The 27,339-nt window shown below is 34.6% G+C and overlaps 1 protein-coding gene across 7 annotated transcripts in view; it reads right to left on the reverse strand.

Moving 5' to 3' along the window:
• The window catches only part of CACNA2D1 (calcium voltage-gated channel auxiliary subunit alpha2delta 1), a 368,348-nt gene that overhangs the window by 144,803 nt on the left and 196,206 nt on the right, over positions 1-27,339 (reverse strand). For all 7 annotated transcript variants that reach the window (XM_030960743.1, XM_030960744.1, XM_030960742.1 and 4 more), the window contains exons 5-6: positions 25,465-25,509; positions 7,722-7,851 (exon numbers count right to left, since the gene is read on the reverse strand). In XM_030960743.1, the coding sequence (XP_030816603.1) occupies positions 7,722-7,851; positions 25,465-25,509 (175 nt within the window). The remainder of the gene's footprint in view (positions 1-7,721; positions 7,852-25,464; positions 25,510-27,339) is intronic.

Below are 27,339 nucleotides of genomic sequence, written 5' to 3' on the forward strand. Positions count from 1 at the left end.
AAACTGTTCAAATTAATGTTATACATTTTGGGAAAAGTAAATAGTGACACAAAGTTGTTTTGGCATCTTTGTGTTTAAACCCCACGGTTTTCAAAATCTACAGTAAGGAAAAATCTCTTCATTGCATGGTATTCTAATTTGTTGAAGGCACATCACAAAGACCAGCTTAACCAGGTAACACAACTTTGGCTTCTGGTATGGCTTTTCACACCTCACTGTGATATTAAAAACTTTATACATTTCAGTATTTAGTAAGACTGTATCATGTCAGCGGTCCATGAAGATGAGTTTCTGGTTATAAAAACAAAAAAAGAAATTATATAGAAAGTTTGGCAGCTGATGGTGCCTAGAGGGGTCACTGGGAAAAAAGCCCAGAGCCATGGGTTAGGGCCATGCCTAAGGCCTGTACTGCTCTATTGAAAACTCAAACTCAATTTTTTTACGTTTGCCTCTTTTTTAAAGACAGCATGAACAACAACGACAGCAAAAAGGAGATAAATGAACCATTTTCTCAACTTAAATATAGAAAATAATTTTTGATGTATTTTATTCCATTTAAAAATAAATAAGGGTTAACACACCAAAATGTGATTTGTTTTTTGTGGAATGTGGTTTTCATGGGGAACTGTGTGTCAGGAAACCAACCTGACAGTTACATTTTAGCAATATAGAGGTTCTTTGTAATTAAATATATCTTAAAATATTTATTCAATAAAGGTGAAGTAGTTTGGAAAAGAGATTTTTTTAAAAGATATCAATTAGAAGGTAAATTTCTGTACCTGACAAATAGGAACCTAGAAGTTCAGGAGGTAACCATTCAGTGCATTCCTTTAATGAAGTACAGATGGTAACCATGAAATTTGGGATTCTCTGGAAGCATGCTGAATACTGAAACAAAGAAAACTAGGATGTCTGCATGGGTGCAGCTATGCTGTGTTAATATGCTTACTCATAAAAGAAAGTTAGCAGTGGAAATGAAAATATTATTTCTGCCAAATTAGACCCATAGGAAAAAAAACTATTTGGAAGTAAAAATAGCATCTGGTAAGAGAAGAACACTGCAACAACATGAAGAAAATTTATTTCCAAAGGATCATGAAGTAAATCCTGTAACTTCTTTTCATCCCTATAACAAATTACTGCATAGTATAAAAGGCTTCACCATGATAAAGAGAAAATTCCCATAATGGTTTGCTAGTGAGTTGTAACTGTTTGCTTGAATACAGTATTTAATTTCCCCAGGTTAAATTATGAGAATGGATGTACAATATTTCAAATATAGGTCTAAGCTGTAAAAGTTAAACTTTTATCTTAAAACATTAAACTGTTGTCTGAGAAAACTCTTCAACACAAAACAACAGACAAAAATGTAAAAATTATTATCTACTGTTTTGAATTCAAGATAAGTAATAAAACATAGTACAGTTCAAACACTAGACCAGTTATTTTGGGCATAATTTATTCTGTTGTATAGTGTCCTTCAAATGTTTTTAAATAAAAACTTATTTTTTAAAAAGATTAAAAAAAATTACCATTCCAGGAAAGTTTGAGTGTTAAGTATCAAGACTCACATTATGCTCTCTTTCAGTCAGCTCTCACACTAATACCTACAAATACATCAAATCAATCATATCAATTATAAATACCTCACCCTTGATTCATTTCAAATAAAGATTTTTCAGTTCAGGGGTAGACTATTTCAGAATACCCACTTTCAGTAGAAACTTGTGTTTAGACAACTGTTTCTCTATGAAAGCCTGAAGTATTTAGGTTCTAAATTTACGTCAGGAAAAAAATCTGTTTTTATTTTGCAGAAACATATGAAAATTTTTATCAAACAACTTAAGACAATGCAAGTCTGGAAGAGTACCTGGAATTACAACAGTAGTGTGTTTTATTTCAGATTTGCCACTATTTCTTTTCCCGTTAAGAACTTTATGTCACATTTAACAATTAGTTAGTCTTGGATAAACTTTCCAGGCCAAAATGGATTCTCTAATACTCAGCTTGAGAGTACGCTATTATATAATTTTTGTTATGCATCATTATTAGGTAGATTGCTTTAAATCTACATTGAGAATTCCTTACTACATCTATATTTTTAAAATACATGTACCTAATCAATTAAGTCTTTCAAAGAGGAAAAATTTACCTTTGGCTACAAAAAGGTCTTTCCCTAGTCTAGCTTATTATCTTAAATTTTGATAACTTTAGATAGAAGTCATGGTCAGCTTGATATCAAGTGATTATGCTAGACCATCCATCCAATTAAATTAATGGTACTAATGCCAGAACCAAAATATAAATGCCTCCTTGCAATGGAGGATACTGTTCAAGTTGTGTGGCCTTCTGGATTGTGACAGAAACAAACTTTTTTTATCAAGTTAAAAAAACTATTTCTTTTTGTTTATTATTCAAATAAGAATTTAATTCAGGGAGCTTTAACAATCTAACTGGGGGGGAAAAAACCCAACTGTAATTGTCAGAGCATAAAAAGCAATACTGACCCTAGAGTTCTTAAGTTTCTGCACTGGTATTTTCCTTCCAGCTTTAAAATTGAACCAACCAGGCTGTACGTAGGGACTCAGCTGCAACTAACATTTGCTTTATAGTTACCCCAAGCCATAGTCTTTGGTATTTAAAACAGGCTGACACTGAAATTCATTTAAAGGTCTACTTCACTCATTGCATGTTTTCACAAATAGCTCCCTGATTAAAATAATGGAGAACTAAAAAAAAAAAAAAAAAAAGTCAGAAGTTACAATAATCTCACATGCTATCTGCATGAGACATACATAATATCTATTTCCAAATTCAAAGGTGTGAACACACGCAAACTCAGAGACTTGAAACAATCATTTTTCAATCACTGATGTAGTAAGCCTGCCCTATTCACTTATCCCTTACAATAAACCAAGAGAAGATCTTCAGTTTGTCAACTATCACAAAAAATATATCAAGAGCACTAATCTTAAAATATGCTGAACTATTTAATTTAGGTAATAAAAGTGTCTTGGCTGTCTGTAACTGCTATTTAAAATAAATAGAAAAAAAAAAAGCCCACAAACACTTTATTGTCTTCAGATATTTAAGGAATGCAGATGTAGCACATCAAAATATTTACAAAACATTTATCCATATCTGGATTCCTTAATAAATCTTATTTGTTATCCACACATAAGACCTTCAATGAATACATGATAACACACCTTTTCCTAGTTTATTTAAATTGGGGGTTCTTTTGGAGGGGCAATCTGGTCACACTCATGGTTTCATTTCCCAGTATTTCTGCAGGTTTTATTCACAGAATCATAGAAAGGGCTGAGTTAGAAGGGGCCTTAAAGATCATCTACTTCCAGCATTGCTTCCATGTGCTGGAACTCCTTCCACTAGACTGCTAATCCCAAATGGTATTTTTTTTCTTTTCAAGCTCTTAGCCTGAGATACACAAGATTAGTAGAAACTGTACAACATTTTAAAAATTCACCAAGAAATAATATTCCGGTCAAGATAAAAATCATTGTAGCATATAACATTTTTTTTAAATTATTTCTAAAAGTTTTTATTACCCTTAAGTGATATACTGGAGTACCAGAATGTCAAAATACTTAATCCATAACTAATTATTTACATATATGATGCACCACTAGAAAGACAAAATTTATGTCCACTGCCAAACTTGATATCAAATAATATATAATAAATACAAGACTTGAGACAACAGAAAAATTTTGACTGCCATGAAAGGGGAGTATGAAGCAACAGTATTTATATTTTATTATTACCAAGGTATATGAACCATTAATTACTTGTAACTCAGTATTTATGCCTTGTTTGATGGCTTTGGAGAAGGGAAGCCCTTTTTTCTTGCTGGTTGCTGTCCAAATGTATTCAAAATTATGTTGTCATGTTCATGACATATTACTTTCAACCTGACACTTTAATCAGCTCTTCCACACTAATCAGGCAATGAGTGACATGTGGAAGCACTGTTTCTGATTTAAAGGGAGTAAAGTAGGAATAACCACACAGAAAAAAAGCAAACCTGGTTTGTATGCTTTGTCTAACCCCTCACCTTGCTGTCATCTTACTGCAACAGTTCCCATACCTTCTCGGTGATTTCTCATTGGCAGCTCCTCACAGCACTGACTCCTTCTCCTTCACAGCAGAGCCAACAGACTCCAACTCTCTCCACAGCACAACCAAAAAACCTCCAACTCCCTTCACCACCAGTCAACAAACTCCAACTCTCTCCCCATCCAGCTAACCCACTCTTTTGTAGCACTCGTCATTGGACACGGCTGTGGCCTATTAAGGGCAGGCCTGCTCCTAATCTTTGGTGATCAGTACAGCTGCAACTCCTCAGGTGTGAGACTACCTTCTGCAATATCTTTATTTTCTTACATTCTATCCCTCCACATCAACTGGAACAATAGCACCAGTGTAGACATAGGCCTGGAGGAATCACTGCAGCAGATGGGAAAAGTGGATCCCAGACAGCCAGGACATGTGGTGTATCCACTGGGAAGATTAACCTTGCTTTCCTTGTGCCAGGGATTTCCTCTTACTTCTGGCCTGCAGTTCCTATATTCTGCTAAGGGATAAGCAGGGTACAGTTTTAATGAGGATTTAGAAACAAGACTTCAGCTATTACTAATAGGAGATGCATGACTAATTCCTAGTGCATGTGCTAGAAAGAGGACCTGAGGGTCTGTTCTGTTTTCAGCTGTAGATTGATTTTATTTCAAAACCTAAATGCGCCTCTTGAAAAATACTGAATTAAAAGTCTGATCTGGTTCTATTTTAGTGAGATTGCCTCTTTTCTTCAATCCTTAGAAACAGGCAAGTAAATTAAGTCCTTAGACTTTCTCCTGTCTCTGCATATGTTTTGGCACAAGACCCAAAAAGAAAAAAAAAATAATAAAAAAAAGAACAGCTTTAATGATACTTCTTTCTACAATCAAATAACTCACAAAGTAATAACCTGGATGTAGTAAATTGATATTTTGTTATGATGTATCTCATATTTTTATGGTGAAATACATGAAATACTTCACAAGAAGCTCTTCCTTATATTTCAAACAAAGCAAATCACTATATATGTAGGAAGAAAAGGATATTATTTTATCGACCACACTAGATTTTAAGTAGGTTGTGCACCATTACAGAATTATTACACAAAAATGCTTCCCAATTTCAAAAATATGAGTGGATGGAAATTCATTATTTGATTCAATTTAAAAAATCATTAATAATCATAAGTAATAAGAATACAATAGAAATGAAACAAAAATAGAAAACATTTTAATGGATATCATATTGATTATCTTAAAGGTCTCTTCCAACCCTAATGTTTCTATGATTCTATGGTTAAGAGTCAAATTCATAGTTTCATACAGAAAATAATTAATTACATGAAAAAGCGTGATTGACAGGCCCAAGTGAAAATCCAGACCTCGTGTGGCTCTAACAGTAATTGTCCCTCTCCCCTAGAGACAGCAACCTGCTGATGTAAGAGGCAAGAGAAGTGAAAACCAATCTCAAGGAGGAACAGGCAAGTCAAATATCTAGTCATTGAAAACTGTTCTGTGAGATTCAAAGAGCAATTCTTTGTTTCTCTTGGCCACCTGCAAAGCATATACAATAAAGGAGAAAAAATGAAATCTGCTTGCTGAGACATAATTCAGCCAAAAAAAAATGGCTGCCAAGCTGTAAAACTTTTGAACTGTGTCTCTTCCACTGATTTTCAGAAGGATTCATTGTAATGCCTGTGTGGCAAATATTTCCAAGCAGATTGGGATTTAGACAAGGAATTGCAGATAGCATTTTTAAACGTACAACTGCTCCCTGTTATACTGGACACTGAAACCTCCCAAGAAATGACAGGTTTGCTTCTGTGAACAGGCAGAAAAATGACAACAATGTTCAAGATACCTTATCTGTCTTTCTAGGGTTATAAAAAATTGCTTGTAGATCATAATGTGAAAAGAACAACACTAAATTCTACTTTTGGAAATCTGTTGGTGAATAACTACCTCACAATTGCTCACTTGTGTTTCCGATGACACATGAACTTTGTAACTATAAAATAGAACCTGGTGAACATTTTGTGTTTATTGACATGAAATCTGTCACTTTTAGGTATTCTCAAGCTGTTATCGCTGAAAATTCCATCTGTAACAAAAAGTTACCCAGACATACAAGAACATGATTTTTCTGACACAGAATTACAGACTTTGTGATAATTTTCTAGGCTTCCACTTCTCTGATAATTAATATAAAAAAACCAGACCCAAGAATCACAAACCATATATGTTGCACATGCACATACATTTCTCTGTCCAGAAATGTACATTTCTTTCTGCTATTATCATTTTATTAGATACTAAAATTGTGCCTTTCCTGTAGAATTCATAATCTGTCTTCCTTTTCAGATTTATGGGCTGTACAGAAACATAACATAGTATACATTTTTAAGGGATATGTGTCCTCAGGAATTCCATTTAAAATGTTAAATTCAACACAATAAGAAAACATTTTATGTACTGTTATGATGACAATCTTATACCAAAGTTCACACAGCATTTATAAATATCCTCATAATTGGAGACGAGTTTTTTTTCAACATTTTAACAGTGAAGTATCAATTCTCTTCAAAAAAAAAAAAAAAAAGAAAGGAAATGGCCTGTCACTTGTCTGTAATCCTGCAATTAAGGTGCACTTTAGCACTTAATAAAACCAGAATCCCAGAATAATCCTTTAGGTCTGTCAGTCAAGCTCACCATATAAGAATACGAGCTACTATGATTCTTTCCCCCATCATTGTGACATTTCCATTTTCATCCCTGTGCCATTTAGGGAAGCTGCACGCAACTGTGGCCATGAATTTTAAAAAGCTCAGGTCACACTAGGGTCTCTTTCCTCTTGATGAGACTTTAAAAGAGGAAAAAGACTGCATACTTGGAATTAGGACCTTAAATAAAAAAAATCAAAACTTAAAAATAGAAATCCTGTTTAATTTTTCTCCCCACCTTTTAAAAAATATGCAGCTCCTTTGAATGCTGAAATGTCTTTTTGTTGTGTAAAGATTTTTGCTTGATGATGAGCACAGGGACTTATTTCCATCTTGAAAGATAAATACTTAGTTTTGAAATACAATTAAAGAATCCTCATCTGTATATGCATATATATATTATTTTTTGCATAGTTTAGAAAGACTTTATGTAAATTCTCTGCCAGTCTGCTACTGCAATTCTAGAAATGCACTGGTTAAAATATTGGTACTACCAGCTCACACAGCTTGTTTCCCTAAACTGTACCAGCTCATGAGATACTTAAAAATGTTTTCAGAACTCATCCCTGCCTGAGGCCAAGCAGAGTGTAAAGATGAGCTGTCAAGAATTGTTTGTATTAAATGTGAACAGCACAGAGAAAGAATGGATTAGATCATCAGAATATGCAAGAGTTTTGTTTCAACTCCAGTTACATTTGTGAAACTCAGATCCAGTCCTAATGGATCTCTTTAACTGCAGCACCTACCAATTCAAAAAATTAATCATATCCCTAATACAACACATCTGTGAAGCAGCACTGGAAGAAGTAAAGGTGACAATAGCAGCAAACCTGTACTAAAAATGGAGAAAACCATTGTTTGAAGAATGGGAAACAAATAATGAGCTTAGTATTAAAATATAAAATCACTTTGTTCACATGCCACTTACAGCCTTCATAAATATCTGTGGGTATGTGGACTGCTGCATGTTGGTAAGATGTTTGCCGTCGGAAAACAGGATCGTCCTCAAATACTGGTCTGATTCTCTGGCTGCCAGATTCAGTTTCATTCTTTTCAGGCTTTTTAAAGAAAAACATGTAAAGGGCAAAATATTAAAAAGTGTGCTAAAAACAATGCCACTCATATTTTCTCTTTTTACGTAAAACAATCATAGCTTTTATTTCATTGCTAACATTTTGCATTTCTATATAAACACAATTATTTTCTCCAGGTCAAGGAATACTTGCACACAGTTTGCTTTCAGTTTCGATTTACCCAATGCAATTCAGTGAAATGAAGACCTGCAAAAGAAAAGTATGAGCCTAAACACCTTACACACTTCAATTTGATAACTGCACGGAATTTTTACACCCATTTTATTTCATGTATTTCACCCATTTTTAACACAAGGCAAATTAATTACCTTTTATTACATGTAATAATTTGCACCAAATCTTAAATGTTACTTTTTTTTTCCCTTCTGCAGATTATATCACAAATCTAAAAATGATACCACCCATATACACTGCATAAACGATTTTTCAGAAACATAGGTGTACATCCAGACAAAGCAAGGAAATTAAGCCTTAGAATTTCTGATTGAATCAGATTTCTTTCATTGATTTATTTTAAGCATGTCTCAGTGAAATTCCATGTACTGGCTACATCTGTCCAAGGGGACAGGTCCCTATACACTTAGGTGCTCACCATCACCTGCCTGCCTTGGGTTCCAATCTTTTCTCACCTGTCTTCACCCTTACACACATTTCTTGATTCCTTCCAATTCATTCAGTCAGTTTGTACTAGTTCTTAAACATTTTGAAAAGCTGAGATTTTTCTGAAGTGTGGAACCAAGGAGGTAGTGAAGGCCAAAGAGATGGGAGTGCCTTCTGGGAGTGTCTCTGCTGCAGCTGGAACAAGAGGCCCCATGCCATGGGTCCGCTGCTAAATAAAGCAGTAATATAGCAACTATGATACTGAATAATTACTCAGGCCAGCTATTGGAGGCAATTATAAGGATATTTTTAATATTATAGAGTCATTAGTTTTTGAAAATGTGCTATGCTTGATAAATAGTGCTGACAATGAAGCACCTGATGGTCAGTTGGGCATGTGTGCTGAGGCCACTCTGTTTATTATCCTCTATTTATCTATTTATGTATCTATTTATTTATTCATTATTATCTATCTATTTATCTATTTCTCTGTTATCTAAGTATAGACAGATAAACTTTAGCTTATCCACACCACCATGTAATGAAACTGCCTATGTTTTCTCATCTGCTCCATCTCAACGTAACAGAACAAATATATGCCATTCTAAGTACAGGTTCAAATGCTGCCTGAAGTAAGCCTAAAAACCTGGGTAGGTTTTAAAGAACTGGTTTCCTTTGGAAATGCAAAGGGCAGAACACATCTAACCAGTGACAGCCACCGATTTCAACAACCCAGCAGTGTTGTGCTCATCACTGCAGGCTGCCTTCATGGTGAATGAAGAAGAATGGGAATGTTTAGAGCGCAATTCATCTTATCCTAATTAGACACCTATTTTCCCATGACATGAATCATGCTTTAGCAGTGCCTCCTACTTTTGATTGATTGTAGAAGTAGCTCTAGTGCAAATCACCTAGATGTAGAAGTCAGCAATACAGCTGCCTAGAATTAGATGAGATGAATCTCACAAGTCTACTAAACTTCCAGAAGAAAAGAAGCTGGATACTCATGTTGACTATTTTTCTGCAGTATAGCTACTACATCTTATGCTGACAAGGTCAATTTGTTGTATTTAACCCCATTCTGGGAATGAGTAAGAGTTTGGGAGGGGACATTGCCAGCACAGCTGGCCCAAGATGATCAGAGATACTCCTTTCTAATGATGTTATGCTCAATACTACAAGCTCAGAGAAATGAGGAGAGAGGGGACATTCATCATTAAGGTGGAGTATTTGTAGAGCAACTGCTGTGTGTCCTAAGATCCTACTTCCCAAAAAGTGTTTGGTCATTTCTCCCACTGCTGGGAGAAAGTAAAGAATATTTTTTTTTATTTCCATTGCTTCAATATTTGGACTTTGCTTTTCTTTATTAAACTGTCTTTATCTCAATCCATGAGTCTTTTATGGTTTTATTTTCTCACTGCTGGAGAGGGTGGTGGTACAGGAGAATGTGAGAGACAGCTTTGTGGGCAGCCAGCAGCCGGACAAGGCTCACAACCATCATAACTCACTTGGAAGGGTGCAGACTAAAGCCAGGATCAGTAACAGTCTATGCATCATATGATTTGAAATGACACAACATTATGACAGCTTCAGACAATGTAATTTGGTTCAGTTTTTCATAGGTTTCTGTTGTGTTTTTTGCTTGGGTGTTTTTTTGCTTCTATATTATCCCACAGGATTTTTTTCATGCTCCAAAACTGGTATGCAAAGCATTACACAAATTCTGGAGTTCTTTTCGTAAGTTATCTTTTAGCTTCAAGTTGCTCAAAGTAATGACTTTGTCTAATTATGCAAATGCAATCCCAATAGTCAATCATTCATGTGGCAAAATCTCCCTTCTGTTGGGAAGTCATTTGATTAAAAAAACATTCTAACAGTCTTACTTCTAAAAATTAGTAGCAACGACTACAAACCCTCAAGGCTTTCACAGTACACTTCAGAAAATAATTGAGGACCATGAGGCCACATAACCATACTAAAATACGTGAATGAGTGAATGTCAAAAGATTCATTTCAACTAAATTTCCACAAGAAATATATGGGAGGGAATGGGTATGGTAAAAGAGAAAGGGTGTGAACATAGAATCAAAGAATATCCTGAGCTGGAATGGACTGACTAACCAAAGTTCATCAAAGTTCAGCTTCTGGCCCTACAAAAAGCAATCCCAAGAGTCACACATTTTTCCATCCAGTCCATCTTAGCAGGTCTTGCACAAAAGTTTTCATATTACAATATATTTAGATTTTTGCTTGAAATTCCTGAAGCATCACAACATAAAATGATCATGTTTCTTCTAATTGATATTGCAATTTCATTCCAATTAATAACTACAACTTTTCAGTCCTTCCATTCACTCATATGCTATGAAAGAAGCTTCATGTCTACTTCCACAATCTGATCAAACATTGTTGAAACTGAAACAACTTAATTAATTATGACCTGAATGCCTTAAAATTAAAAAAAAAAAAATCTACTTCTCACATTTCTAATAGCACACACACACACACAAACACACAGGTCCCACCGAAAAGACTGTGACTGACTGTTGTTATTCCTACCAATAGTCCATGATAACAAATCAAAAAACCATTAATCTAAGAACTCTTCCCAACTTCATTAATGCAGGCAATGGATTTAAAACCACATAAAGTAATGTAGATACTTTCACACCGCTCTCGTTGACCTTCATGGCAGTATTTTATGATATACAGCTCTGACACTGAAATAACACATCAATCTGTCCAAAAATCAAAGACAAAAAATAACAAAATCCTTTAAAAATTTTGAGGTACCCTCACACAGGAACAATTTGTTCTGTAAATCTAAAGGTGTCTGAACTCGTTTTGTACACAACAGGTAAGTTGTTAAAAGTCATTATGTGCTGAACTCCTCCTGACAAGACAAAATTTATACTATAGTGGATTCTTCTACAGAAAAGAAATCTAATTGGTTTTAATTTGCAAATTTTTGAATTTTAAGTAGCTTAAATCTGAAAAAAAAAGATAAAAAAGGAATGATTAAAAAGGAAAACCTCAATGTTACTAATTATTTTAATCTTGCATTTCAATGAAAAGCCTGACAGATTGTGGTGTCAGTTGGTACCGTTTTATACCCAGTTAAACTTTGTTCTCAGAAAAGTAGCAAAACACCTATTTTGATGGAAAGTGATCCAGCATGTGAATATAATTAAAACCCAATTCCAACCAATTTCTCTCTCAAGTCAGGAGCTGAAATACAATCAATACTGGCACAGAAAAATCCCACAGGAGACAGTGGCTGAAGATTAATTTTCTATCTATTCAAACCTGGCCTTCACTTATTGCATTACATTGTTACCTACCACTGACAGTCAGCAAAATAACTCACTCATTTCGCTACAATGAATTTCCAGACCAATTTCTTTCTCCCTTGAGAGGTAGATAAAATTCATTTCTCTTTTCAGTTCACATTTGCGCCATTTTAAGTTGTTTTTTATTTTTTTTTTTGTTAATAAATAAAGTTGGGGTTTTTTATGCGTCTATCATTCACCATCAGGATAAAAGGAAATTGATACAGGTGCTAAAACACAGGAAATGAGGTGTTTTTGTAGCTATTCTTTGTGATTATTTCTAAATCTTTCTTGGCATGATGTCCAATAAACTGAAAGGTACCTTCTGCATCATTTTATAAGCCAAATACACAGCAGAAATAATGCAACTTCTCTCTAGAGTGCTTTCTGACCATAAATTAATGTATTTACATGAGTTTACTGGAAGCTTTATGCCAAGAAGTTTTACTGAAATATTTGTCTAAAAAAGAAAACATCCCTTAAAACAAAATTGATAAAGATCATTTCAAAAAATTGTGACATAGTCTAGCTGCCCGTTTTACTGCAGCCAAACTTATCCTGATTCCTTTCCACAGCATTCAGTTACTTTCCATCATCACAGCTGTAAAAAGATGAGTGGATTTTCCATCTCTACTAATATATTTTCATTTAGTTGAAAAATACTGGTTATTGTGGAAATGAGAAGGCTTTTCCATTAGTATAAAAATTATTTTTCCTTTTTGCAGATGTTGAAAATACAACCAGAAAGAGGACATTATTTACCAAAAAAAAAAAAAAAAGAACATCAGCAAAACACAAAAAAACTCACCACCAAAGTGAAGCAATCTTCAGTTGTTTTCTGAAAGCAGATTCTTTTCAGAAACAATTTAGAAGTTGCTCAAAGCATAATAGTAGATTTAGCATCATGATGAAAGAATAAAAGTAGATTTCTTTCAATTCCTGAACTGATATTCAGCCATTAACAATGACACCTGCCTGCTTTCATATTTATGTAAAACAGAAAGGAATTGGTTGCTGGTATTTTCCATTGCCTTCACATCCAGGGACTGTGTTCTACACAAAACCTCACTCTCTCTACCACCACCATAATTTTAAAGAATGAATGTAGAGATAGAATTATAATCGTTGTAAATAATTAATAACCAAATTTCTTCATTGGTGGTTCCTCCCTGTATTACCTTTCAGAATTCTGGAAGTTTTCTATTTTCATCTCTAGCTTTCAGCCTGGTTTTTATTTCTGAATATCTGCTGAAATTTCTAAATGTTAATTTTTAAACAATTGGGGCTCACTTCTTTTAATTGTCGCCCAGATCTACTCTGTACAAATGAAACTGGCACATACAAAATAAGCACAGAATTTCTTCTATGCTCAGTTCTGTACTCTTTTATTCTTTTTCTGTTTTAGTTAGTTTTACTGTTTTCCTGGGGTTTTTTTTCCTCCCTGAGGAAAATAATCCAGTAGAACCACATACAAAGCCCCTCTAAAAATGCTTGTGGCCCTATTAAAAAGTTAAAGCTGGACCTAAGAAAGAGACTAAAATGGGACTTTGCTCGAAGCACACAGCTCAGCAAATGCCTGCAGCAAGCAAGGGCTGGGGGCAGCTCTTCTAAGGACTAGGAGCTAATTTTGAAGAGCAGCTAGAATGAATTTCTAATAGCCACAGCACTTTTGCTGCATTTTAGATAATGTAATGAGAGCATTGACTTCTGATAACATTTTTTATTTCCTTTTCACTAGCTGTGGTTTTCCAGCTGTGGGAAGATTTCTGAGAGCATTCAGGTGGCTGTGATGGAACTGTGAAGAGTTTATTTTGTTTTCACTCTGTGTCAGTGAGGGACTCTGGTCTTCCCTTTGCAACATGATGATTTTAAGTGACATCCTTCTGCCTACTCTTAGGGACCAAACAATTAAAAGACTTACAAATAAAACAAGAAAACAGTTGGCTCAAAAGAACCAAAATATTTTCTTGTCATACAACAGGGAGGTGTTAAACGAAAGAATATATGCATACACATATTCACATATATAAACATAAGAATTTTTTTCAAATATAAGTAGGGTCTGGGTAGCTTCAAATAGGCAACTAGGAGGGAATTTAGTAAGGAAATAATTTATATTTGCATTTGTCAGTGTGCCATTCTCAAGGTAATACAGATAAGAGCTGCTTTCAGTGTTTTCAATGTTTCCATATGCTTCTAATGGATCAGTTGATTACTACAAGTCAATGACAAAACAAATGGAACTCTGGATTGAGTGTTGATATTTAAAACAAAGATAATTTTTCTTATAGAAGTAATTTAATTTCCAGCATTCTGCCAACTGAGTAATGTCAGTACGTACCAAATACAAAGTCAAAATAATTTAAAAGTATTTATTTGCCTCTTAGGCTAATTTTTTAATGCAGCTATCTTTTTCTATGATAATTTCTATACAGCTACTTACAGGCTTGTCCCTGTCTACTGCATTCAGTAGATTTTTTTTTTAGTATGATATTTTTAGATTGTGCAAAACCATGTAAGGGAGATTATACATTCATTTATCTGACCTTTATGGTTCACAGCTTCTGATGAGAACTTTTAGATAGGCACAACATTATTATATATCTCAAACATAATCGTGTTTTCTTTTATTTGTATTTTGACTTATTCACAAAATTTGATGCCTCATGACTTTGGTTTCATGAATTAATGAATCCTGGATGAAATTAATTGATCAAATGTAAAGACCTGAAAATTTGGGAACAGACTTTTTTTAATTTTTTTATCTCTTGATACAAGACAAAGGGTAATAGTTTATAACAAAAAAGAGGGTAGATTCAGACATGATATGAGGAAGAAGTATTGAGAGATGAGGGTGGGAAAACACTGGGAGAGGTTGCCCAGCGAAGTGGTAGATGCCTCCATCTATGGAAACATTCAAGGGAAACATTCAGGAATTCCATTCTACGGAAACATTCAAGGTTGGGTTGATTTGGTCTCTGAGCAACCTGATCTAGTTGATGATGTCCCTGCTTATTGCATGGGTTTGGAGCAGATGAACTTTAAAAGCTCCTTCCAATCAAAACTATTTTATGATCCTGTGAAAATATTGTAACTTTTAAATGAATAATAATCTAGAGAAACAGATTAAAACATCTGGGGTTTCCCATTTTCTTCAGGTGGAAAGATTTTCAAAATAGAAATCCAAGCTTCTGGAAGTCTTCTTCCGTTTAAAAGAGTTGACATTGCATCTATGAGGGTGCCTTAAATACCATAATTCAGGTAATTATATACTTCTATAATTTTCTTAATTTCTGACAAAAAGGAACATTTATAAGGTATCATTTTTCAATAAACTAAAAAAAACCCTTTAAGATTAAAATATAGTAATAAAGGAATTGATGAAAATTTCTTTTTTAGTTATTACAGATTGCATGTGACCTTCACTACAAATCTACACAGAGTCTGCTGCAGTAATATCAGTATGCAAAAAATTCATTTCTGTCCTGTCCTATTTTCTCTTGAGCTACAATGACAGGTAAAATGAAATGTGTATTTAAATATTTAAGCACATAAGAAATGTAAGACGCATTTATCTTCCTAAAGATAAATGTGAATTCCCCACCCCGAGGTCACTGAAAACCTCTCCAATCCCCAGAGTGTTTCAGGGATGATGGAGAGCTGCCTCACAATGACATCAGCAGCCCTGGATCCATCTCAGCTTCTCCCATGGACACACGTATGTCTGATTAGCCTCAGTGGTCCCCAATTCCATCCCTTCCATTCCTGAAGGTTCAGGCAACATCTCCCTATCCCTCCTGGGTTATATACCCTGGTCATGAGACTGGGGATCATGATGTGTAATCCCATGTGAACATCCCACCCTGGTCCTCTTCCACATGGGATGATGGTCTGGAAAACTCAGGGCTTTGTGACCAAGGTGTTCACCAAAAGTGATCTTCCTGCCTGCCCTTAAATAATCAGGTGCTGCACGGATCTGCCTACTTCAGCACTGACTGTGGCTTCACTAGATAAGATAATATCATTACACAACTGTGGGAATATAAGATCATACCAGAAGAAAAGCAAATCTCCCTTTAACTGATTGAAATGCTGCTAAGAGTTCAGAAAAACCCAGTTAATTAATAAACAAACAAACAAACAAACAAACAAAATCCTTTAAATTCCATAGCCTCCTTCACTGATCTTCCATATCCCATGAGTGTACTCCAATAAATGTAATAAAATAAAATAAAATAAAATAAAATAAAATAAAATAAAATAAAATAAAATAAAATAAAAATATCCATTGTTGACAAAAGTCCTGTAAAATACTTAGTCATCTAAATTTCAAGACCAAAATGCACTCCAGAGGATTTAGATTTTTCATATATCACCCAATTAAATTTCAAACTAGGAACTGTTCTTCTCTTATTGGAATAAATTACCCTGTCTACCTTCTACTATCCCCACATCTGATTAAAGTTCATATCCCTGGAGAACAAGAACTGTTAAATCATCTTAATGCTTCCTTGGGAATTAGTTATAATACCAACTGAATGTGCACACTTAATTAATTAGATTTTTTCATCTGATGCAGTTGTCTTTGCCATGTTTTGCTAAGCCATCACCTGATCCTGCTTCACAGTTCATTCTTATCTTCAGTCATACTGGCTAGGTCTAAATTTTGTACATCCTGCAGCATACCAATTTGTTATTGCTCCTTCTTCTTAATTTGTACCTTCTTCTGTGTCAATAACAACATAAATAACAGCACAAACCTGCTTTGAGAAGAAGGTTGGACTACATCACCTCCAGGAGGCCTCCTAATCTATTTTTTTTCTGCACTAATGGGGCTTAAAACACCATAGAAACATCACAGGCTAATTCATGGTCACAAAAATTTAATGCAGCTTTTCACTAATTAAATGACAGCTGTATCTAGGTAGACAAAGGCTGTAGGTAACACTAAACCATGCACTGACCTGTGGACCACAGACTTTCCCTGCCGACTAAACACCATATCACAGTTTAAGTAAAATGCCATAACACTATTAGACTAATATATATATATTAAACTATAGTCATAAGACTATTTATATGACCTTTAAAAATGCTAGCACGGTGAAATCCTAACAGTGCAATAATGCAGAAGAATATCATTCACCGAAACTAAGGGGAGTGTAAGAAAGATAATCTGTCCAAGTAAAGAATCACATCAGAGGAAAGCCAACAAAATAACAAAGAAAAAAAAAATGCAACCAACAGGAAGAAGACACAGGTCAATCTGTAGATTTTGAAAGAGCTTTTTAAAATGCCAGGAAATTAAAATACTTATGTAAAAGGTCAGCTGAAGTTTGAATTCCAAAGTTTTTAGGTCTGGGCAATGTGATTTCCCATTGGATTAAAATTTATTTTCAATACACACCATAAAAAGAGCTACAATAATTCCTTTAATGCCCTGGTTTACACATCAACACTAAAAACTCTGGAAGATTTCAACTCTGTGGATGATAATAGATATGATTGTCTCCTTCAATCTGGAAGGAGATTCCAGACTGAAGGACTGGTTTTTTCCCCCCACCTGGATCTTTTTGGTTTTTTTCCCCTACCTATCCTCCAAAACTCAAAAGGGACAGAACATGTTGAGCATGACTATGTAGAAGGGCCAGGGAATGTGATCTGGCCCTTTACAGATTTATCAGCTGGTTCAGAAATGCTCCTGTTTGCAGTCAGGGGCAGGGCAGGGACAGGACCTGCATTTCATCACCTACGCTACACTACACACCACATCACCACAGAGAACTCCATTTGAATATTAAAATATTGTAAGTGGTCCTTTCCAGGATTTTTGATCTAACTTGGAATTTTCAAACCCTACCTCCACCTTTGATCAATCATATGAAAACATCAGACTGACTCATTTGTTTTGTTTTGTACAACTTAAAAGTGTCTATGTGACCCACGCATTCCAAAGCAACACATCAGAACACTCATACAACTCTGGGATCTGGCAACAAAGTGATTGCTGAAAATCACTGCCTCAAATGCTATAAACATCCTGTGACAAGTTCAGCTTTTGGTCCTGCTTTTATTTACCAATAAACAATTACACTGCATTCACTGCAATTGTTATCACTCGTGCATTTGATATCAGTAGGAAATATCCTGAAGCAAGAAATCTTCCATTAAACTGATGAATCACCAGCTTTAGGGCTGAATTCTGATCTTTGATGTGGCATAAACTCAGCCTCCATGGGGAGACTTAAAGCACGGCTCTTTTGTGCAAATTTGCCTTCAAGGTAGGACTCTCCACATTAAGAAGAGTCTCATCTTTTTAGGACACTGGCAACTACAGTTATCACTCTTGCCATTATTATTTCATAACTCTGTTTCACAGATAGGTAGGAGATAGCTTTGGGGCAGTCATTTATTTCATTATCATGTATTTTTCATTTCAAGCTTGAACATATGTTCATCTGGGAGAAGGGAAGACTTGCAAAAGTTTGAATAAAGGAATATAAACCTGACACCTACTTTTTTCATCATAATAATAGAAAAAAAAAAGAAAATAATAAAATAAAAGTAAGAATCTCTGCTTCCTGTGACAATAGATCACTATAATTGCAAAAGGAAGCTCAAAGGAATGCCTTTTTTCCCCCTGTGGGCTGTACTCAGGCTTACCTGTAAGACCTTGAAATGGAAAGACCTGAATATTTCCCGGTGATACTTGGTAAAAGGAACACATTCCCCTTTGAACAATGCAAAAAAAGTGCTGGTACTAAAGCAGACAAAGTCAATCATATCCTCACTATCAGTTCCAATATTTCCAAAGAATGGCATCCAAATCACTCTGTCAGATAACACAGGATTCCTGATGTGAGAGAGAAATGAGTTCAACAAGAACATTCAAATTTTCCAAGAAAATCTGGAGGCCAAAATACCATGAAATTACTAATATTAGGAAGTCCTCTTGTATATAAAGAATGATGAACAATAGATGAAAGATAAAAACATAAAAATATGGTTTTCCTGCTTACTCACTTCTTCCCAAATATGAAAGATAAAATCCTGTGCATTGTCTTGTAACAGAATTCATTTCTATAACAGAACCTTCACTACAGAAAGGAGTGTGTATTTTGGCCATAAATACTATTTTATTATACACCACAATGCACAAGAAGCAACATTCTGCAGTACAAGTAAATTAAACACATTAAAAAAAATATAAAATATGGATCTACCTTATCATGGAAGTTCATTTTAAAACATGTTCATTCAAATTAAACTATTTCAACATATGTACCAAAGTATCTTCTATCTAGAATACACTAAGTTATAAAATCTATGAATTTGTTGCATTTTTGAAAAGAACAGGAAAGAGGTTTGGAATATTCTCAGCAACCAAAAAAGTACGACAATTAGGAAGTTCTTTCTCAAAATAGAATGAGAAAGTAGTCTGGATGAATATATCAAATTTTCTGTCCTCATTTCATAAAATGTTAGGTTTATCACAGACTTTAAGTATTAATTCCAAGCAATACATTCTAGTATCAAAAGCTATAGGTTCATTTTCGAGATTATATATATAATTAAAATTAAAATATAGCTAAAAAATATGACATTTACTACAGATTAGAAATTTTTCTTCTAATGAAACTTCTCTAAAGTTATCAAAAAGTTACTTACACTGGTCCACCACCAGTCCTACTCTGTCAGTCTTTCATTATGAAAGATACAATTTACACTAGCACAGATTTCTTTCCTTCTCATGGTCCAGGTCAGTTTAAGAGCAAAGTAGCAAACTACCCTGTCAAAATGTGTCCTCTGTCTATGTTAAAAAAAAAAAAAAAAAAAAAAAAGAAGAAGACTAGGATAAGGCATTTGTCTGTGCAGATAATACCCACTACATCACAATGAGGAACCAGAGCAAACAAAAACTCAAGAGAATCCATGCCATATTTGTAAGAATCAGAGTACCTGGTGGCACAGATGCAGCCCAAGTTCTCAAAAAATTCAAATTCAAAGTATCTCCATCAAACTCCACCCAATAAATATTTCAGTCTATTTACAGATTTAGTCACTAGCCCATTTTAGTATCATCATTCTCCAAGAATGTACAAAATTTTGTCTAGAACAAGCAGTAAATTATGTTTTCCAGTGACATTTTCACATGCCTCATTCCACCACATACCATCAAGAGATATGACAAACAGAAAATATAAGAACTAGGTATGTAAATATGTATAAATATCCATTAATATGGGCTGGTAAAAAACCTTGGTAGGTTCAGACAGAGAAGAAATTAAATCTAAAAGTAGGTGCAACTTAGACACATGAAGAACAGCAATCATAAAAATAAGCTCTAAAGAGATATGCTGTGTGTACAACACCTACTTGTTGGCACCTCCTTGCAGGGGTGTGCAAATCACAGTTATTGGTAGTGTTATCTAACTTGATTTTCTAATCTCTATGACATAGACTTTGCCCATTTACTCATCGTAAATGAGAATAGCAGAAATTCTTTATGACTAATATTAACAATTTCTTCAGTATCAAAGCAGTAAAGGACAAAGAGAAGATGAAAAGAAATACAGCACATCATAGATGTGGCAGTAATGTCAAAACATATTGGTTGTCATGCAATGGAAGCAGAGGGAATAAGACCTAAGGGGGATGAGGAAGTCAGCTGGTTACTCTTGCTGGGCTGCCCTATTGCAAAAGGAAACCAGATCCTCTACAGCTCAGCACTTAACTTCATCCTAAATGATTTGACACAAATTTCTTTTTGAAAAAGCCTATCCTTCACTGTCTGTGAAATACTGTAAAGTTAGTAGCTTTAGCTCAGAAAAAACCTGATGCTTTGAAGTCCACCTTTAGCTAAAGCCAGGTGGTAGTATATTGATTTGGTTATTTGCATGCTGGCATCCAGACGCAGAGAAAGCACAGAGACAGAACTACTCTTACATATGCAGACAAAAGGGAGCTTTATAAAGGTTTTATCTTATCAGAATCAGGTTTAAAAACCTTGAAAAGCCAGAGAAAATCTATATCAATTGGATGACATGCAAAAGCAGTCCCTGCCCCAGCTTTCTCTGTAGTGTCAGGGCCAGTCATTACAATCAGTCTCACTTTTCAATCTCACTTTTCTGGACTTGCAGAAATCTGGCATCACCCTTTCAGTCTCTGGAAGTATTTTTATACCTGTCACCTATGAGACTGGACCACTGGAGTCCCCCATCTGCCCTGCCTCAGCTCCAGATCCTCTTCCAAGCTGATCTTATTCATCTCCCCCTCAAGGGCTCCACCTGACCCAACAGAGCTCCGAAACACTGGTGTACAGAGGACACTTTTATTTTCTGATGTCCAGCTATAAAATCCACAAAATATCATACTTGCATGAATTAAATTATTCTGCCATTTTCAATGCTTTTGGCTGGAGGGAAGAAAAAAACAAAACAACAAAGACCCAGCATTTCTCTGATCAAATCCACAGTAGATTCAGACTTGTTTACAAGTAAACCTGGGATATTTCATTAATAGACTTCTTTTTACTAACTTAATCATAGGTGCACATACAAGCAGATTTTTCAACCTTGATACCATAAAGCAGTAGAAAAGCAAAGACTTGACTCTAAGTAGAGATTCAATAAACTTCCAAAGCGACTGTCAATGCCTTTTAAATCTCTAAGTGTCTTCTTGGGAAGAAGCAGACCCACAAGGAGCATGCCTTTTAGATAACCATTCTGGTCTCTGCTTACTTCTGCCCAATATTTATTCTTCACTTCATATTTAAAAAAAAAAAAAAAAAAAGAAGAGTTGAGGGGTGGAAATTATTTTGCTTTCTAAAATGTTTGTTAAAACACACCAGGATTTTTCTGAAGAATTTACATTCAAAACCAATTACCTTTTCATACTTTTACAATCATTTTCAATTTGATGTAGATGTAATTTTTTTATCAGTATTTTTAAAGCCATAAAGCCCTAACTCGATAGCTGTATTTATGCTGCAGTTTAAGCTCAAAGAGAGCTAATGTTTCACAAATTATTCCAAAATAACAAGGCATCACTGAATTAGGAAAATTCCTAAACCATATGGCATAGATAGCTTATTGTTTAAAATATTTCTTCCTTCTTTATTATAAAGTAATAAAAAATGTATTTGTTTTAAAATCAACCATAGGAATGCTCTGGATTTTTCCCTCTAGTGAAACCCACATATTGACTCCTAGTCACATTCTGAATTCATACTTTGTGCAGATATTTACTGTCCAAAGAGACCCATAATTTTAGAGCCTCCACGTTAGTCCAGTAAAAGAAAAGAAACGATGCTGCTATCACTGAGTATGTGATCAATAACTGCACAGGGAGCACAGCTCTGTTAGCCATGACTGCAAGCCAGTGTGAGACTGCATGAAGGCAGAGTCTAATAAATCACTTGTGCTAACTAGGGACACAGCTCCTGCCAGGAGACACAACTGGCTTCTCCCAATTAATGCCCAGGGATTACAGAGAAACTGGAGACTTCCAATGGTGTGTGGCTGGTTTCATGTTAGAGACATTTCTTTATTTGTTTTACTTAGTTCTTTCCATCAAATAATTGAAAAAATCATTTCCTTGGGCTGTTGTAGCTCATCCAGGAACAAGTTTATAAAACTATGACAAGAAATTATACTAAAAAATTTGGAAAAGGAGCAAGATGCAAAGCGGAAATGAGAGAAACATTAGGAAAGGAACTCAGGATAGATGAAAATTAAGCAATTGAGTAATACAGTGTACAGTCGAGTAGTGGATTATTTGAATACAAGGAAACAAAAAAAATAGTTTTAGGAATAAACTAGACATGGAATCACTGGAAATAAAATGGAAACCAAAATAAAGAAGAGGAAAGAATTGAGCAGTGAAGCAAAATTACTATCAATAAGGTGGAGGTACAAAGGACAAGATGAGAAAACAGGCAAAGCAATATGAAAACTAATGGGAAAGAGCAGCTTAATGTGGGACTACCCAGTTGTCCATTGAAAGCACTGCAGCATTTGTCCAGTTAGAACAAGCTGTTGACACCTGCAAATGAAAGTGCACAGACAGGCTGCAATGTATCAAACTGAAAGGGTTCTTGGGAAAAGGACGGTGAATGGAAACCTGAGAGACCTATACGAAATTACAAGTTTGGCCATTATTATCCTAGAAGATATAAAAAATAGAAATATAATACCTCCTACCTTGTTGTGAGGATAAAACTCATTAATTATCATCAAGTGCTCACACATTACATGGAGCACTGGGGGGGAGGGGAAATAAGCAAGCAGAATATAATTGCTGTTGTAAGATCAAGAGTACAAAAGGCCTGTTACTGATTGATGGACTACAGGGTTACAAATTGATCGTTTTATCTGAGAGACTGAGAAATCCAAAGGCCAGAGAATTATTTGCCTTCATGTGCTTCTTTATTATTTTTTTTTTGAGTACAAACAAGCCCAGTCATTAGATTGGAAAAGGCCAATATAGACAGCAGATGAAAAATGAGAGAAGGGTCTCCTGAACGTGGTATGGAAATGGAAAGCAGGAAAGGAAACTGTCCTGAAGCACATAAACATACACCAGAAACATACAGAGAATATAAGAGGACTGCTCTTCTGAAAAGGCTGTAATATTCAAAGGATGAGTGGAGACAAATAAAAACTGGCAGGCAAGACCTGTGAGATTGATTTCTTCTGATCCTTCAGCATCCAAAAGTTAAGATCTAAAAGGATCTGTTACAGGGACCTGTTTACAGAGAAACACACACCTAGAAATGATTCAGTTCAGATAACCTTAGACATCTGTTTCAAAACAAACTGAACAGTTCCCTAGAGATACCCATAGTGATTAGTTTAGATGTCTAATTTTAATAAATTAATTTCTGTAACTAATTATTCTTGATTGTACTCAAAGATAAATATAATATCATTTCCTGTGAATAAATGAAGGTTTACAGCATGGAAGAGAAAAATGTGTGGATTTGTTAGACACAGAAAGGAATGGATTGCAAATACAGTTTTACTAACCAGTGCTTCAGAGATTATTTTATTGAAATTTCTAAATATATAAAGAAAAAAGCTGTCTCAAGCATTTTTTTCAGCCAGGAGAAAGGAAGAATCTGTGGTGCTTACATACATAGTTGAGATCTAGATGAAGGTCTTCTTAAAAAATCACTATCAGATCACTTCTCAACAATAAACATTATTATAAACTTCATTCTAATGAATGCTCAGAAAGACATAAAAAAGAAATAAAACTGAAACAGAAATAAAGCAGTATATCTGGTCTAACAAACGTTGCTTGTTTTGGTGTGTGTGTGTATGTGTGTGTGTGTGTGTGTACTTTTTTATTGAAGGGAAATAAATGTCCTGAAGAAAATAAAAAAAAACAAAGACTAAACTCTGAAATAGTATTTCCTTTCCTGCCTTGCCTAACAGATTTGTGTTTTGGTTCTAAAAGTAGCAATCTGAAGACTATTGTCAGTACTACTTAATCATAACAGATACACCACAGTTTTTACTTCACACCACAATCTACCATTACTATCTGGTATACTGAGATTAAAAATCTAATATTTAAGCTTTGTAATTCTGTTTCCAGAGACGATTATCACCTGCTATTCAGTGAATTTAATGAGAACAGAATAATATATTTCAAATTTTGGTTACTTCTAATGAATTTTACTTAAATCATGCAATCTTTAAAACTCAGGACAGTAGTTTGTGGTATCTGAAATGAAGTACTCATAACTCCATATAACCATATAAAATAGTTCTGCTTGACATGATCTATGTACCTTCTTTAATTGCCTTACAGCAGAAGCATCCATTAAATAGTGATGCCATCAATCTCTAAAGTATACTTGATTAAAAAGTGCAAATGAAGCATGCTGGCAATTCTGATTAATACATTTACAACATTTTTCTATGGTCTTATAAATTAAATCTATAATGAAGACAAGCAGTTGTATTATCTCCAGTGAAGGTGAGAATAGCTTATATTGTCTCCAGAACACATAAAGTTTTTTAACAGTTAAAGGTAGATAGGAGACTTCAACCTTTTTAAAGTAAGAGTTTTAGTAAACCAGGAATTGAAGTATCATACATTTAGTCTAAATCTTGTGATTGGATTTTCAGTTTTCCCAAATCTTATTACAGTCACATAAATGATCACAATGTGAATGAAAACAATTATTCAGTAACATTTCACATCTTTTCCTCCTCATGTAAAAGATTTATTACAAAGAATACAGAATAACACCACATGATCTTGGAAAATAAGGCCAGAAAATGATTCCTTCTGAGTGAACTGAATTATTTACATTTATCATTTTGATTCTCCTGTCCTATAATTATGATTTTATTACGTTTCAAAAAGTGAATTATACTGCTGTCAGGATCTTCATTGTCCCAGCACATTTTCTGCCTGACCAGTAATTCAAACTGTATGAAAGGAGACAGACTTTGAGAATTAAAACATAAAATATTGTCTGGCTCTTGAGGAAACTTTTAAAGACATTTTTAAGTTTCTTGGTTTTTTTTGCTTCTGCCCAATCTTTAAATGATAGTCTTAGAGTTTCATTAATGTTTTCATTCACCTAATTTTCTGAGATTACAGGCAATGAAATTAATTGAAACATATTACTTACATCATTCTGATCGTCTTTTGCATTGTAATAGATTATATCATTATTCTGTAAGAGAAAGAAAAGGAATTCTGTTAGTCTGAAAGCAGAGAATAAATCTATGTAGCAATAATCTCTACTATTGCAAGATACATTTTGAACTAAACCACCAGTTCTTATGTATTCTCTTTGAAACATGACAAACTGATCTTTGCTTGCTCTCTGTTGCATGCACAGTTTCCCATGCTCGTGCTTAACTTCATTTATTTAATGCTCCTTCCATGGGAGGCTGCAAAAGTCAAAAAAACACAGCTAGAAAAGTACAGAAAACATTGGACAAACTCCAGAGCTCATAAAAGGCTTCCATGAGCTGTTTCTGTCACAGACATGTGACTTTCACTGTGCAATTAGGGGATTTATGCACCGTGACATCCAGCAGGCAGCAGATACAGCCAGGCACGGCCTTTGCTAAGTGGGGTAAGTGGTTGCTGTACACATGTTTATTGTTTTATTCACCTCCCACTGTGAAAATAAATCTGTGAAAACACATCACAGGAGAGTCTGGCTGTTGGAGTGTACAGCAGATCCTGGCAGCTCTGTGGAAATGCTGTACCATGTAATTCAAGCAAAGCATAGAAGGAGAAGATTGCTCATTCCCATTCTAAAATCAGTCAGAAATTCCATTCAGTGGTAACTTCTATAGTTTGCTGAAAACTGGGGTATATCCTATGGAATACAGGTTTTTTTGGGTTTTTATGTGTGGTTTTTTTCATGTTTAAATATTACTGAACTATTTAAAAATCTTGTAAGATTTAGGTTCACTGGAGTAGCTTTCCAACAAATAAATTGCTGCAATGTGCCAAAGTTTTTTGAATAAAATAAATTTTAAGTGCATTTCTGTATGAAATAGAAACATGTGTGAACAGTCTTTTTAATTACCTTTACTGATTTTGAATAAGTAAAGAAAAGGAGTTCTATTTCTTCATATCCAGCAGCGTGCTTAAAATACGTGATTGCTGTTGACCTCCAAAAATTATCTTAATTTATTTTTTCAGATCTGTTTATGGTAATACCTTTTATGTATCTAAATAAAAAGCTGAACATGACAAAGTGTTTTCTTTTATAAATACCAACAGGAAACAATGCTTTCAGTAATCATTTTTCAAGTGGACAAGCCAACAAAAATTTTTACTTTCATGGAAAAAGTATGACATGTATTACAAAGTAATGCAGTTCATCTTTAAAAATGATAATTTTACTCACTCCATAAATAATGACATCATTTATTCTCCTTTGTGACCTTTTAGAAAGTCAAACATGAAATATATTACAGATGAGCTAAATGCCATTTTGAGGTAAGTGCTATTAACATGAATTCATCCTTTTCCCTCAAAATGAACTTTTCCACTTTTCCATCAAGACACTTTTTCTATCCATAGGTCAGTTGGTTGAGTATCTGTATCTGGATATCAAAGCCAGACCTCAAGGCATTACAGACACAGGAGGAAATTCTTTGCATCATTAAAGACTGAAGCTAATTGCTTATTCACTTGATTGTTGTAAGGAAAAAACCACATAATGCTTGTGGAAGCCTTTGAGTAAGTCAGAAGAGGCAAAGGTTCCATTTTATTTGGTTCCTCTTCACTTTGTAAATAGCTATGTACAAAATAACTGTTCTGTAAATAAAGTGATTGGTTCAAAAGCCCCTCTGATTCTTTAGCAGGCAACATTTGAAGCTGCAAAGGATGCAGCCACGAATATTAACACAAGTGTTTTCATCACATGATGATCTGTTTAGTTAAAAAAAAAAATTAAAAAATTGCACATTTTGTTCACCGCAACTCTCATCCCTAGAAGGTTTTGCCCAGGAAAAATGAGAGCAGGAAAAGCAATGCAGAC

This window comes from Camarhynchus parvulus, chromosome 1A (assembly GCF_901933205.1).
Source record: "Camarhynchus parvulus chromosome 1A, STF_HiC, whole genome shotgun sequence".
NCBI lineage: Eukaryota > Metazoa > Chordata > Aves > Passeriformes > Thraupidae > Camarhynchus > Camarhynchus parvulus.